At 37.4% G+C, this 13,650-nt stretch overlaps 2 protein-coding genes across 2 annotated transcripts in view; both read left to right on the top strand.

Moving 5' to 3' along the window:
* The window catches only part of LOC103907073 (triadin-like), a 77,112-nt gene extending 67,356 nt beyond the window's left edge, over positions 1-9,756 (top strand). Inside the window, exons 8-11 of the mRNA XM_019474608.1 lie at positions 650-673; positions 3,607-3,657; positions 4,154-4,204; positions 9,706-9,756. Of these exons, the coding sequence (XP_019330153.1) occupies positions 650-673; positions 3,607-3,657; positions 4,154-4,203 (125 nt within the window). The 3' untranslated portion in view covers position 4,204; positions 9,706-9,756. The remainder of the gene's footprint in view (positions 1-649; positions 674-3,606; positions 3,658-4,153; positions 4,205-9,705) is intronic.
* The window catches only part of LOC103907074 (triadin-like), a 68,657-nt gene continuing 63,562 nt past the window's right edge, over positions 8,556-13,650 (top strand). Inside the window, exons 1-4 of the mRNA XM_009289177.1 lie at positions 8,556-8,648; positions 9,651-9,756; positions 11,508-11,558; positions 12,148-12,198. Of these exons, the coding sequence (XP_009287452.1) occupies positions 8,556-8,648; positions 9,651-9,756; positions 11,508-11,558; positions 12,148-12,198 (301 nt within the window). The remainder of the gene's footprint in view (positions 8,649-9,650; positions 9,757-11,507; positions 11,559-12,147; positions 12,199-13,650) is intronic.

Raw genomic sequence — 13,650 nt, forward strand, 5'->3', positions numbered from 1 at the left:
TCAGCATAAGAAAGACACGGACCTGTTGGAGTGGGTCCAGAAGAGGGCCACGAAAATGATCAGGGGGATGGAACACCTCTCCTATGAAGAAAGGCTGGGAGAGTTGGGGTTGTTCAGCCTAGAGAAGAGAAGGCTTCGGGGAGACCTTATTGCAGCCTCTCAGGACTCAAACGGGGCTTATAAGAAAGATGGCGGCAAACTTTTGAGCAGGGCCTGTTGCGACAGGACAAGGGGGAATGGCTTTAAACTAAAGGGGGGTAGATTGAGACTAGATATAAGGAAGAAATTTTTTAGGCTGAGGGTGGTGAAGCACTGGCACAGGTTGCCCAGAGAGATGGTGGATGCCCCATCCCTGGAAACATTCAAAGTCAGTTTGGACAGGGCTCTGAGCAGCCTGGTTTAGTTGAAGATGTCCCTGCCCATGGCAGGGGGGTTGGACTAGATGATCTTAAGAGGTCCTTTCCAACCCAAAAACTATTCTAATTCTATGATTATATGATATATTTAAGCACTTAGGGATGACATATATTTAAATACATTTTCATTAGCTGATTGTATTAAAAATAATTTCCTATGTGAACCTGTATTCTAATATTTCCTTTTTCTTTTCTCTTTTCACTTTTGCTTCCCTTCTTTTCTCTTTCCTCAGATAAACCAAAGACGAAACAAGGAAGTAAGCTATAGTTTTACATATTGCTTCTCCCTATAACTGTTAAAGCAATGTCAGATCTATAAATGAGAAAAAAAATGTATAAAAGCTCCTGCTGCTACTCAGAATTGTAGATTATGGCTGATTAGACAGACTAGAACTGATACAACAAAGCTGATAATAGTAATAATGGATATGTTGAGAAATTCTAGTCTGTTTAAGCCAAAAAAGTTTCATCCCAATACTGTATATTCTTCCTTGACAAAAGGAAGAGACTTGTGTAATGCCAGCACAAAAAACCTATTTATAAAGTTTATATTTATTATTTTACACACAAAATTCTTCTCTCCACACCTCCTAGGCTCACTACAGGTCTCAGCTATGTATTCTGATGTCAATACGAGCTTAACATGCAAATCTATACAGAGCAAGTAACACAAGGCTTTTGTCATGGGATTTGTGCTACAGGTTGTCATTTTGCCAAGTTATGGCAGACTGTCTAACAGACCTCAGTCAGTTCAGTCCTACAGAATATGGCCAGTGTTTATTTACACTTTAATTTCCCATTTCCAGGTCAGACCTGGGTAATTTTTTAGATTCTTCAGCAGCATCTGTGTCACATGCCACACCATCCTAAAAGCCATTTTTTATCCTGGAGATGACAACTGGCTCTGAAGCATCTTCCCAAAGGATTCCTTGCTTGGGGATAAAACAAAGGAAGTTAGTTTGAAGTTAGTTTTGTCAAGTAATGACTTAAGCTTTCAGTTCAGAATTGTTTAATGTTCTTTTTTTTCAAAATGCATCATTGAGGTAGCATCTTCTGCAACAGTTTGGGTGACTGTGATCTTAATAATGGAGGTGCACAACAACTTTAAGTTCTTACAGGCAGGCTCCTGAAAGTAAAGGGTTTATATTGTGCATTAAATGATTTATTTTGGTAAAGGCATAATAGTGTAGTATTTAGCTGTGTTACCTGTATTCTTGTATTAATCACAAAATCTTTATCTGAATTGTGAATCACAAAAAAAAAAAAGAGAAAGGTCTGTGTCTTCCACTATCCTCTTTTTTTTGTGAAGACCGTTGCACCAAACACGGAATCTCTCTTGGGAATTTTTCATAACTCATGAGCACAGAAGGACAAGGTTTTCAGTCTTCTCACTGAGTTTTATTTCTGTTAGCACAGATTTCTGTCATTAACTTAATATTTAAAAATTGATGTTGACTTTTTATCAGGACTATTAGAGATACTTAGTTCCACTGTATATGCTTCACAGACATCTGCAGTAAATTGTTTGTTTTCTCGCTTTGAAAATTAGTGACTGAATCATAAACTTGTGAGTACAAAACCTGAAGGTAGAAGCAGGAGAACAGGGGTAGCTTCTGAAGCAGATGTCTGGGATGTAGGGAGGATGGAAAAGACAGCTTTATTACAATAAAATTACACTTTTGACCTTGTTCAACAAATTTCTTTCCCAAGTCTTCTCTTTTAAAAATTATATCACCTGGAAGTATTGCCTTTTTAGAAGCACAGCGTAGAAGGAGAAAAATAATGAAACATTTATCCCTTGATGTCAGCCCAAACAGAACAGGAGTTTCAATGTCAACAGTAAATTAAGTTTTTCCACTTGATGGTTACTTCTGTCATAAATAAAATTTTATTATTTCTGGATTCCTTCAATTCAGATTCCCCATGAACTCAGTTTGTCTTACACAGAGCCAAATACTAAATCATGAACAAGAAGCTTTGTTGATACCAGGGTAAATTACTATTGGACACATTCCATGCTTTTATAACAAAAGCGACAATTTGTGAATTGTGTGTGCTTAAGACAGCAAACAATTATCACTCCAACTACCCACTGTAGCTACTGCAAGTTTCATATCTATCTGCTAAACACAACCTCCTCCTCATTAGGAGTCGACCTCTTATCCTGTGTAGAAACCAAGAGGGTCTTCTAACAGAGTTCTTTGATATCTTCTGGCACTGAATTGCTACCGAGTTTCTCAATAGAAAGAATTGTTTGCTTCATATCTGATGGAGAACATTGTGTTTATTTTTTTTTTCCAGAAAAGACCTATTAATTAGTGTTTCTCAGATAACATGTATAAACCAGTGTAACCAGTAGTCAGATGGTTAAAACACTCACTTAACATGCAAGAATTCAAAACCCAAGTCTCTGTTTTTTCTGACTAGCCTGTTTTGGGACAGTCTCATTTGTCTTTTTCATTTTGGTGGGAAAAGCTTTGGAGACTTTGGTTTCATCAGCCCAGAATTATGGTCTCACATTTTGTCTGAAACAGTTCTTGTTTTCTGCCTAGTTCAAATTATTTCTTATACCTTTTACCAGGAACTGTCCTTCCTCGTATGGTATCCATCAAGGATGGTGTGGCCTAGACATCTTCACTGCTTGTCTGTAGGCAGAATAAAAAGAACTCTTCATCCTCCTATTTGTCACTGTTGTGTTGCTCTTTCAATTTGAAACACATCTGACCTTTAGAAAAGAATAGTTTCAATAAGGAGACTTTTGGACTTGCTCAGCAAGAATGGACAATCCCAGATGAGGGAAGTAGACCACAGCCAGCTCGGATGAGTCAAAATTGACAAAGGGTCAGTTTCGTCCTTTCTGGTCAAGAAAGTTGAAAAACTATGCCTATCCCATATTAAGGTGAAGCTTGCAAATTTTATAGGTTTCATAGTTAAGTTGAAGCTTGCGAATTTTATAGATTTCGTAGTTAAATCAATAAAACACATTTTGTGGACTGAACTCTCTGAACGGAAACAGGTGAATTTCGTACAACTCTTTCAATCACGCAGTTTTTCACTTTTTCTTTCGATATACAGTTATAGTCTCTCATATGATCTACATGCTTCATTCTCTCTTATGATTAAATGTCATAGTTTCACTCAGTTATGGCTTCTGACTGTCACTTTATCGGTGTGAATACTTCTTTTACAGATCCTGGAAAAGAGAAAGAATTGAAATCTCCAGCTGCTACAAAAGATAAAGGTAACATGGCAGGACAAAATTGTATAAAACCCTAAGATCTATGTGCATCAAGAAAAAAATCTTGCAATGTATTGGCCTTTATGTTTTTACAGTATAGTTTAGTTAGGAATTTATAAGCATAATACTATTTCAGTAAATTTATGATAAAACTTAATTGGCATTACCTGGCTCAGAAGTGCATTGGTAATACGAAGCATCTGTACGAAAACTTAGAAGTCCAAATTCAGAATTTAGGAACACTTGTTAACGTTTGCTATTAAAGGCTGCAAAGTGAAACAAGTTTTGAGTGATCTTTGATCTTTCATCACACTTAAGAAAAGTTCGTGGTTTCACTTTGTGAGCATGCTAAAACTGATGAAAAACAGTTTTGTACTACACGTTTAATTGGTATCATGGCTCAGTAACCGCCAATTATTCAATCTATAATTGTCCCAGAGGTATTAGATGTTAACCTTTTATCACTCTAGCTTGAAGATTAATAAATTATTTTTTACAGAACATGCTAAAGAAAAGGAAGGAAAGAATCCTACAGCTTTAAAAGATTAAGGTAAGAATACACAATAGAATATAAAACTTGTTGAAAACCACACAAAGTGGAAAGAAGATACTAATTTTTAAATAATCATTATAAATCTTTCCCATTATAAATCTTAACCAATCAACATTTAATTGGTTAAAATATTCTACAGGATTTATAGCATTAAAAAAAGGGGAAAAAAAGGACATAAATAGAGCATGGTGAGCCAATTAACATTCAGAAGTCTCAAAATTAATTAAATAAAATCACAAAACCACTCTGAGTAATGGTTAAGAACTTCCCTAAGAACTTTCTCTTCTGAACCATGCAAAGTGTTTAATAGGAGCCAGTTAACAAAGTCTGAACTGAATGCTTGCATAAATCTGTGGACGTAATGGGAATAAAGTAAAATTTATGAGCATATGAGTGGGTAATGTGCTTTCTGGGCTCTGTACAAGCTATAGTTAAAAACCCATAGCTTCATCCAGTCAACCACCTGCAACATGAGAGTTGGTCTGCATCTTTCTTTTATTCCTTATTTTTTATCAAACAGTTCCCATGTCTTTTTTAATTTGGTCAGAATAGATGGTTAGCTCAGCTGAATTTCCTTTAATCCATTATTTTGCTGGGTGCTTTTTACACATCTTATTGCTTCCCTCCTTTCTAGAGATAGCTGTATTTTAAAGGAGAAGTGCTTTATGGATAAGTCTTATTTGACATGTTCTTTAGGTTCTTCAGGATAAAAAGATCTACCATATAGATAGACATATTAATATTTATTCTAAATTACAGTCATTATATGCTATTTCAAACAAAGAACTGAATGAAGAGTTTAGTTCAAACACTATGGAAAGATTAAAAAAAAAAATCTAAAACAAAAGGAGAAATAATCTTATTGCTAGACATATTTTCAAAATCCTGGAAGCTCTGTTCATTCACTCACTCTTGTTTAATTGGGCAATCACTAACTAATCACTTCTTTATACACACATTAAAATTAAATTGTACTAATCTGCAAATCCTGTGGTTTATGTATTGTTCTTCTATGTGTATTCTACTCCTAATGTACACATCCCATTTACATGAGCTTAGTTATCTGGACCAGAACTGTATATCCAAACTCCCCTGGGGTCCTGTGGCCCTCTCCACAGACTGCCTATAATCTGTTGTTCCCTGATGGCTTTGTGCTGAAAAATTAGAAGAGGCACTTGAGTGACAGCTCTGCCCCCTCCTCCTCTGCATGGAGCAAGTATGCTCAGCCTGCTGCCCTCTGCGCTTACAAAGGGTGGCGGGGCGGGGGGGGGGGGTTAGAAAAAGAAAGAGAGAGGAGACCCAAAATGTTTTTCCCCTTTGGCAAGAGTTTCTTTAGAGCCAATGGAAAGGGGTTTGCCAGCCCTGAACAAGCTTCTGTAGCATGTCCTTTGCTGAGTGCTCCCATGGTGCTGCTTTTAATCTCCTGGGCTCATGTTCAATAGGTCAGCAACTTCAATCACTAAGTTATTAACAGGTCCTTCTAAAAAGAGAGAGGAGACCCAAAATGTTTTTCCCCTTTGGCAAGAGTTTCTTTAGAGCCAATGGAAAGGGGTTTGCCAGCCCTGAACAAGCTTCTGTAGCATGTCCTTTGCTGAGTGCTCCCATGGTGCTGCTTTTAATCTCCTGGGCTCATGTTCAATAGGTCAGCAACTTCAATCACTAAGTTATTAACAGGTCCTTCTAACATGACAGAGGGTGTTAGATCTTCTCCACCCAGCCTTCAGAAAGGGGCAGGCAGGAATTTATTTTAAACATCAAGTGCAGGCCATGTTATACCAGATTTCCTACATTTTAGGAAAACAAGGCAAAAAAACTCTGTAAAAATTCCAACATATTACGCAAAGTGTTACCAACTAGAGCTTCACACCACTTTCTTTACCCCATGTAATACAGTCATGTATGCCCAATGCATTACTGCTGCTAACAGCAAGATCTCAACCTACTACTGGATGCTGAATACAGCTGTAAACATACCACAGGCTCCTGAGCCCCTGCAGCAACACTGATGTCCAGCCCAGCTGAGCCTGACCCGTCAGATCCTGAGAGCACTTGCTGATGCAGCCATCGCTATTTCCCATAATAGGCATCAAACTTGTACAGTTCAGTGTCTGTGTCTAAAAACATGGGTGCTGATTAGTGAGCCGAATAGCTCAGTTCAAAATATATTGGCAGCAAAAACTCTATATGAAGAACTTATAAAGCTGTGTGGGAGAAACCCTTAGAAATCTTGGTGCCTTTCTGGGCTATGTGCTTTCCCTATTACATTCTGGATTACTCTGCTACATACTGTCCCACTAGGGACATGGTTTAGTGGGCATGGTGGTGTTGGGTTGACGGTTGGACTTGATGATCTTAGAGCTCTTTTCCAACCTTAATGATTCTATGATTCTATAAACATATATTTAGCACTATAAATCCCCCATTTCAGTCACCATATTTGCCCAAACTGTAGCTCATCATTTAATCAAAGCCTAATTTACATGCCACTCTTTCCCCTCTCCATCACCTCTTCAAGCCTCCTCAGTGGGCCTCCGTAAAGGTTGACCAGGTTATTGGGGCCTTCTTTTCACTCTTTGCAACTTGGTGTCCTGTAATCTGTTTCTTAAAGTGAAGGTTTCTGGCAAATAAACATATATTGAAGGACACAGGGAAGTAAGGATTTTTAAGACTGCATACACATGCTAATTATGTATCTTGGGAGTTTGTTACTATTCATGTAAAACCAAATAAAGGAACATTTTTCGGTGAGGTGTTAAATACTTGTGATGATTAATGTTTGCCTGGCACCTTATGCAATAAAAGAGGCATCATCATACCTCATTCTGTTTGAAGGATGGGCTAAGTTTGTATGAACAAGGATGATGTCCAGAACAAAAACCTATCAGAAAGCAGGCTATTTTTCATAAACTGATGCATAGTGTTATTATTTAAAGTAGAGACAGGAAAAACAAATCTTTGAATTTGGAGTTATCGCTGGGATACTCTATAGATCACAATGTTACCTTATCTGTTTTATGAGGTGAATAAAATGTCTTCAGTCTTAGGGTCTAATTTTATTGGCAGTAATTAAGGACAACACTGGAAGAATATACTTTCCATTGTCTTGTGATAAAGGACATCTCAAGACTCCTTCTGAATTTATAACTAGCTTTTCGGCTTTTTCCTGACATAAAGAAGAGTAAAGAAGCCCACTTACAATAATGAATATAAAAGCTGATTTTCTGTTGACATAAGCATATTCAAATAATGTGAGACCAATGAAACTCTAAGGTATAATTTGCCATGTGGTTTTTTGGTAGATATCTTACCCAGCTAATCGGAGTAGAAGCTTATTCACCCAGAGACTCTAACAGTGGCACTAAAAGCTCATGATATATCATATATAACTCCTCACTGAATTTTTCTAAGAAATTCACTGGAATTGCACCATGCAGAGTTGTTAAAGTGACAGTATTTGTGCTGTATAGATAATGTAAATTCACTCTAACCCTGTGTGCCATGATTTGTTTTCCAAACAAATGCTCCTTTTTTACCTCTTGTTTGCTTTTGCCATGTTTTGGGATATCTTTGCATATTTTCTTATGTCGGATATGTGTGGATAATAAGCCTATTTATTTTTATGCACAGATTGGTAGGGGAAATAAGTCAGTAGTGTGTATTTCTTTCCTGACATATACATAATAGCACACTGTCATTAAGGAAACAAATGTGCTGATTTGCACTTGCCATGCTTCCTTTAAAGTAAAAGTAAAATGAAATAACATCTTGACTGTAGCATTTTTTATCTTAACTTATAACACACATTGTTCTTCTTTAAAAGTAGAAAGTTATGTTGTAAGACTCACCTACAGAAAAGCACTGTATGTTCAGTTAATATTTCCTCCTATTTCCATCTACTTATTTGTTGTTGTCATTTGCATGAGAACTAGATCTTTTTCCCGAAGAGTTCACATACTGCTCTCACTGCATCTTTCTATACCATCTTCCTAACCTGACCCAGCTTCACCCCTGGAGTAGGATGAGGGAGGAAAGCAGCAAGGTGAATGTTTTTCCCCTTCTGGGACCAGCAGGAAAGTGGTCAGTGAAGAGCAGAAGTTTGAAATGTCTTCAGTGAGTCCCTGTTTAAACCCCTGAAGATGAAAACCTGCTCCCTGGAAGGGAAGGAGGGCTGGTGATCTCAGTAGCCTTGGCTCAGAGGGTGGGGAAGTCGGTGCACCATGGAAAGTGTCCTGCATTGATAGCTGCATCCAAAAGTTGTAAGGGTCAAAAGTGCTCAACCTGCTTTAACAGCTACAAATCGTAGAGAGGGACACCTGCCACATGGATGACAAAAAAACCTCATGGGCATATGCCACCAAACGCACAAGGCCAAAGGCAATGGTTTGTGCCCGTGGCTGTAACAGTGGCTGCTGATCTTTGCGATCACAAATGTGCACACAGAGTAAAATGGTCAAGTTGGGTAGCTGTTGTCTCAAGGCTTCCTATATAGTCAACATAGAGGCTCCTTCACAGGGTTTCAGTTTTCACACTGGAAGTTTTCTCTCAATCCCCTGAAGGAGTCCGCCTGCTGCTGTGAAGACGAGGCTCCTAATTTAAGTACCTATCCCTGAATGGTGTGATTTCTCCAACAGCTTCAGCCACCCTGGAAGTGAACTTTTTCTGTTACAACTCACACTTAAAGCCAGATGGATAAGTGGGATCGCTTCCTGGTGCCATGGCAGCCAGGAGGATGATCAGAGTTAAACTTATTTTGGAAAGGATCTTCTTTTAGCTGTATCTGTTTTACTGAAGCTTTGGTTAACTTTCATTTGGAATAAATGGCATGTTTTTTCTAGATGCTTAGGTGCTATATCCTGTCAGATGGATTGCAATTGGGTCTACTCAGCATCCTGCAAGCTGTGATATTCTCTCACTTCAAACCACTTACATTCATAAGCCTATGAAATTACTTCCTCACTTTGGAAAAAACAATTTCCTCCTAATATTCCCTGATACATACACTTAAGAGGTCAATAGCCTATTGCTTTAAAAAAAAAAAAACAAATTAGTTGTTTATACAACATAATGTATGTTTTTCCTGTGCTTGCTGACCCTGAATGCATGCTCCTTGAAGGACTGAGGCAAAAAATTAGGCTTCAGCCCATCAGAGAAAACAGAATAACCCTTTCTGTCTTCATGAAGTTTTGGATAAGGCCCTAAAAATTTCTAATCCTGTGTCATTACTTACATTTTCCCCTTCTCCTTTCTGATTTCTCCCTTCTGCAAGGTCTCTACTGACAGAGTGATCTATAGTAACATCTACTCTTGCATTTGCTACTAACATTGCACCTTAAAAAATATAAGGTGGTCACTAGAGAGGATGTAAAGACAGGTCAAGGTTGTATCCATTTATGTTCACAATTTTAGTCTTAACTTTTAAATATTTGTTGGTTTTTCTTTTAAGTGTAAAAGGGCAGTCCTATCTTCTAAGTCTCAAAAACTTAATTATCTCCCTACAGATTCTCTGAAGGGAAGAAATCCCAAGAATCCCGAGGGGTCAAAGGAAAAAGGTAAGTGGAGAAGTTCAGATATTCAGAACTGAATATCAGAACAGCTATTCAATGCTAGAAACAGGTCTTAAGTACGAATATATGGGGATGGAAAACCAAACCCAGCCTGGTTCATGTTTAGATTATTTTATCCATGATATTGTTTTTAACAACATTTGTGCTGTACAGATCCCCAGCAGGGTCCCTGGTAACTACCTGGGCTTCTTTTAAATGCAGAGATTTGAATTTGCATCCTTGGGGAAATACCAAAATGTATTTTTATACTACCTTTGGATGTTAGTCTGTCAAAAACAAGTTGTCTAAATCCCATAGTGGGGACATTCCTGCAGGGAACTAGACTAAATCCGGTCCGTGTGGCTATGACTCAAGAACGTGGTTGACTGAGAATGAGACTGGCTGATGCTACTGACAGATACAGGCGTTTGAGGGTGGCTAATATAAGTCAGGATTTTTTCCTAATTTGTTGACAACACAGACATCTACATCTTTAAACTTTCAGTTGCAGGAGGTTGGCCTGATAGCTGTGCACACAGAGGTGATGGATTGTTTGATAGTGTCGATTTGGAGAAAACCCCATTTGTTGCAATGTGACATGTATTGAACACTAATACAAAGAATTATAGGATTCACGGGCACTGATGACTTCTGGAGAGTACTGAAACAGCTCAAAAATTTCAGAGAAACAGCAAAGGCTAGCAGAACTGTGCATGGTTCCTGAGCTATAAGGCACACCTGAGGTCCAAATTGTGGTGAAGTCGCATTTTTTTGGAAGCTGGAGATATTCAATGCAGTCCAGAAAATGGCTGGCATAGACTGAATAGACACACAGAAAAGTGATGCATTTCTGGGAGGAGTGTATTATTCCTTGTGAAAACTCTGGGGAATGAAGCCAGGGCACCACTTGGGGCTCAGGATTCTCCACTTCGTCACTGTTGTCAGTCCATGCGTCTCACCTGGGCACCACAAGAAGATCGTAGTTTTCCTTTGTTTGTGCTTAGCCAGCTTCTGGATTTTCTTTTGTCCTTGGGTTCTGCCTTTTCAGGTACAAGAAAGACAACTAAAATTTCATCTCCTTTAATACTTTGTCATATACTGCAGAAAAATTAAAGATACAATTATGTTCTTGGACTATTCACTGTGACATAAAATATATTAATGTATATTCAAAGGATGAGCACTGCTCTTATTTTATACCCAGCTTGCCTGTCATTTTAAGAGGCTATATATATGCAGGAAGTTAAATCTTTTTCACAGGCAGTACCCATATGGCCTCTTTGATATTAAAAGAACAATGGAGTCCGGAATGAGTAACTGGTCCTTTTGTCACTCCTGAATAAAGAAAACTTCCACTTACCTTTATCAGCAGCCTCCGGCTTTCAAGACCAGTATTCCTAATATTTTAATTGTATCAAAGTAGATTAATTTTTTATTTGGGTTCAGCAAAAGAAAAATCCAATCTTTGTAAATTGTTATTCTTGATTGCCTACTCGAGAGGCAGCTTAACAGTTTCCTCAAAATGTTAAGAAAATAATGACATATTGAAGGCTTATTATTTTGCATATCCAAGTCTAAAGGGATGAATGAATGACCTCGTTGTTTTGTCTTGTTCTTTATTTCTGTGCTGTTAAATCCATTTAATTATCATGTCTTTCGTGCTCTCTACATATCAAATTGTTTGACTTGCTTTCTTTTCAAGTGTTGTCTTATTTCTCTAACCTGACCTGTGATAAATGTTAAATGTTTCTTTCTAGAGACTGGTAAAAGAAAAGATGTGAAGCCTCCAGCAGCCTTAAAGGAAAAGGGTAATGTCGTATCATTATGTGGTTGGGAAATAACCGGTCATCCTCATGAAAGGGTCTGCTGGTATCTCAGTGCAGTTTCGATATATTTTGAATTACAGGCCTTTGGTGAAAAGGAACTAAACCTGGCTTCTTCTCACTTAATAGATCTGATATATTGAAAGGAGCAGTGTCTGACACAATTCAGAAATAATAAAATCATAACCCTTACTGTGGTGTTCTTTAACCACTGTCTGACCTGCACAGCCAATATTGCAGCGGGAACGCTGGTCTATTCTGTATGAATTAGTAACAGAGCTGTTACTGAATTCACATGACAGGCTGAAATGATAGGCGGCACAGGAATGAACGCATGGTTTGAACTGCAGAAACTTTGCCAGATAATTTAGTGGGAATTATTTTTGTTTTGCTTTCAAATCTTAAGTTAAGCCTTTTATTGAATTAAACAGAAATTCTAATTCTTAACACTTATCTCTTTTGCACATTTTGCTTGATCTGATGTTATGCACCTTTGTTATAGTACTGATGGACACAGCGTATACTTACATTACTAACTTTCTCCTTCCATTTTTGTGTTTGATATCTTTTCCAGACTCTTCAAAAGGAAAAGAAATGAAGGCTTCAACTACGACTAAGGAAAAAGGTACCAATCCAAAGTTGAGCTGCGGCTTAGGATGAGATTCAGTTGAGAAAATAAACCCGTTGTGCAAGTATCCCCAAAAGAAATCCTAGTTTCTTCACTTAGCCATCCATAAATGTCTGTGACTGGCATCCTTTGCTGCTGGACATTCTTTTTACCTGGGTGATAGATGAGGGATACATATGGGGTTATACAAGCAAGTTGTAGCAGTAATACTTTATGGCCCCGAAGTTATGAGGACTTGTTTTCTTCTTTCTTAATTTTGTCTCATTCTTTCTGTTTCAATCTGTCATTTCAGATTGCATTTTACTTTTCTTCTATAACACATTATTTGATTGTGCTTTGCTCTCTCTTCTTACATTGAAATATCAGCACTAGCCATCAAATAAAGATCAATTACAATTTATAATACATGACGTCTTAAATACTAGGCATTTTTAGGCAGTGATAAAATTGTAATTATAATTAACCAAAAACCTTCAGGTTTATTTATTCATATCAACTAAATTCAAACAAAACTTAGTTTTACTTTGACACTATTTTCATATGGATTAAATACCACTTGCTCATTAGAAAGCAGTCTCTCAGGTTAAATGTGTAAATAATTTAACATGGATAAGAATATGTAACTTGCTAACTGATAAGTCATTTGAGCCATGGGAATACAGTAAATATTAAAAACTTCCAGTCAGTTTTGAAAACTACTTCAGATAATTGAATAACATTACTTCCTATCTTTAGATTTTCCCTAAGGATCACTAGAAATAATGAGACAATATTTTTTCTGACAAAGTTATGACAGATAACATCTGCAAGTTTTTAAGTGCAGCTATTTCACATAGCGTATGTAGGTAGTATATAGCAGAATAGTAGAGATCAGCTGTTACTTTGCACAGTTGCATGGTTCTGAAGCAAAGTGAAGGCTTAAGTGCTACAAAAGGAACTAAGGCTTAAATAGTCTGAAACTCTTTGAAGTAGTCAAAGTACATGAACCTGGATTGTCAGTCCAAGGTCAAGGACATTAGAAAAATAGGGACGCATTATTGTACCTTTTCTTTTAGTTTACTTTAGTCAACAGGGAGTACTGAACTGCGGGGGGGGGGGGGGGGGGGTGTCTATTGATTATTGGTTTAATACAACTTGGCTTTTATATTTTGAGCTTCAGGCAAGCAAGACCTATGGACTTCCTTTTAGGTTCTTGCAAACATATCTGTGAAACATAGGTAGGTTAATGAAGAGCTAAACATTGATTAGACCCCTAAGTATTTGACTATTGAGCTTCCCATTGAGTCTGTTATCTAATTTTTGTCTTCAGCTCTCCATAAATATTTCTGGTTTGAAGATTGATTTATTTAAATTTAAGTGATAAAAAAGTAAAATACTCTTTATTACAAAAGATAAAATGTTATAAAGATGTAATACATGTCTGTAAAAGTTATTTTAGCTGCACTGCTA

Source organism: Aptenodytes forsteri, unplaced genomic scaffold (assembly GCF_000699145.1).
Source record: "Aptenodytes forsteri isolate BGI_AS27 unplaced genomic scaffold, ASM69914v1 Scaffold217, whole genome shotgun sequence".
Taxonomy (NCBI): Eukaryota; Metazoa; Chordata; class Aves; order Sphenisciformes; family Spheniscidae; genus Aptenodytes; species Aptenodytes forsteri.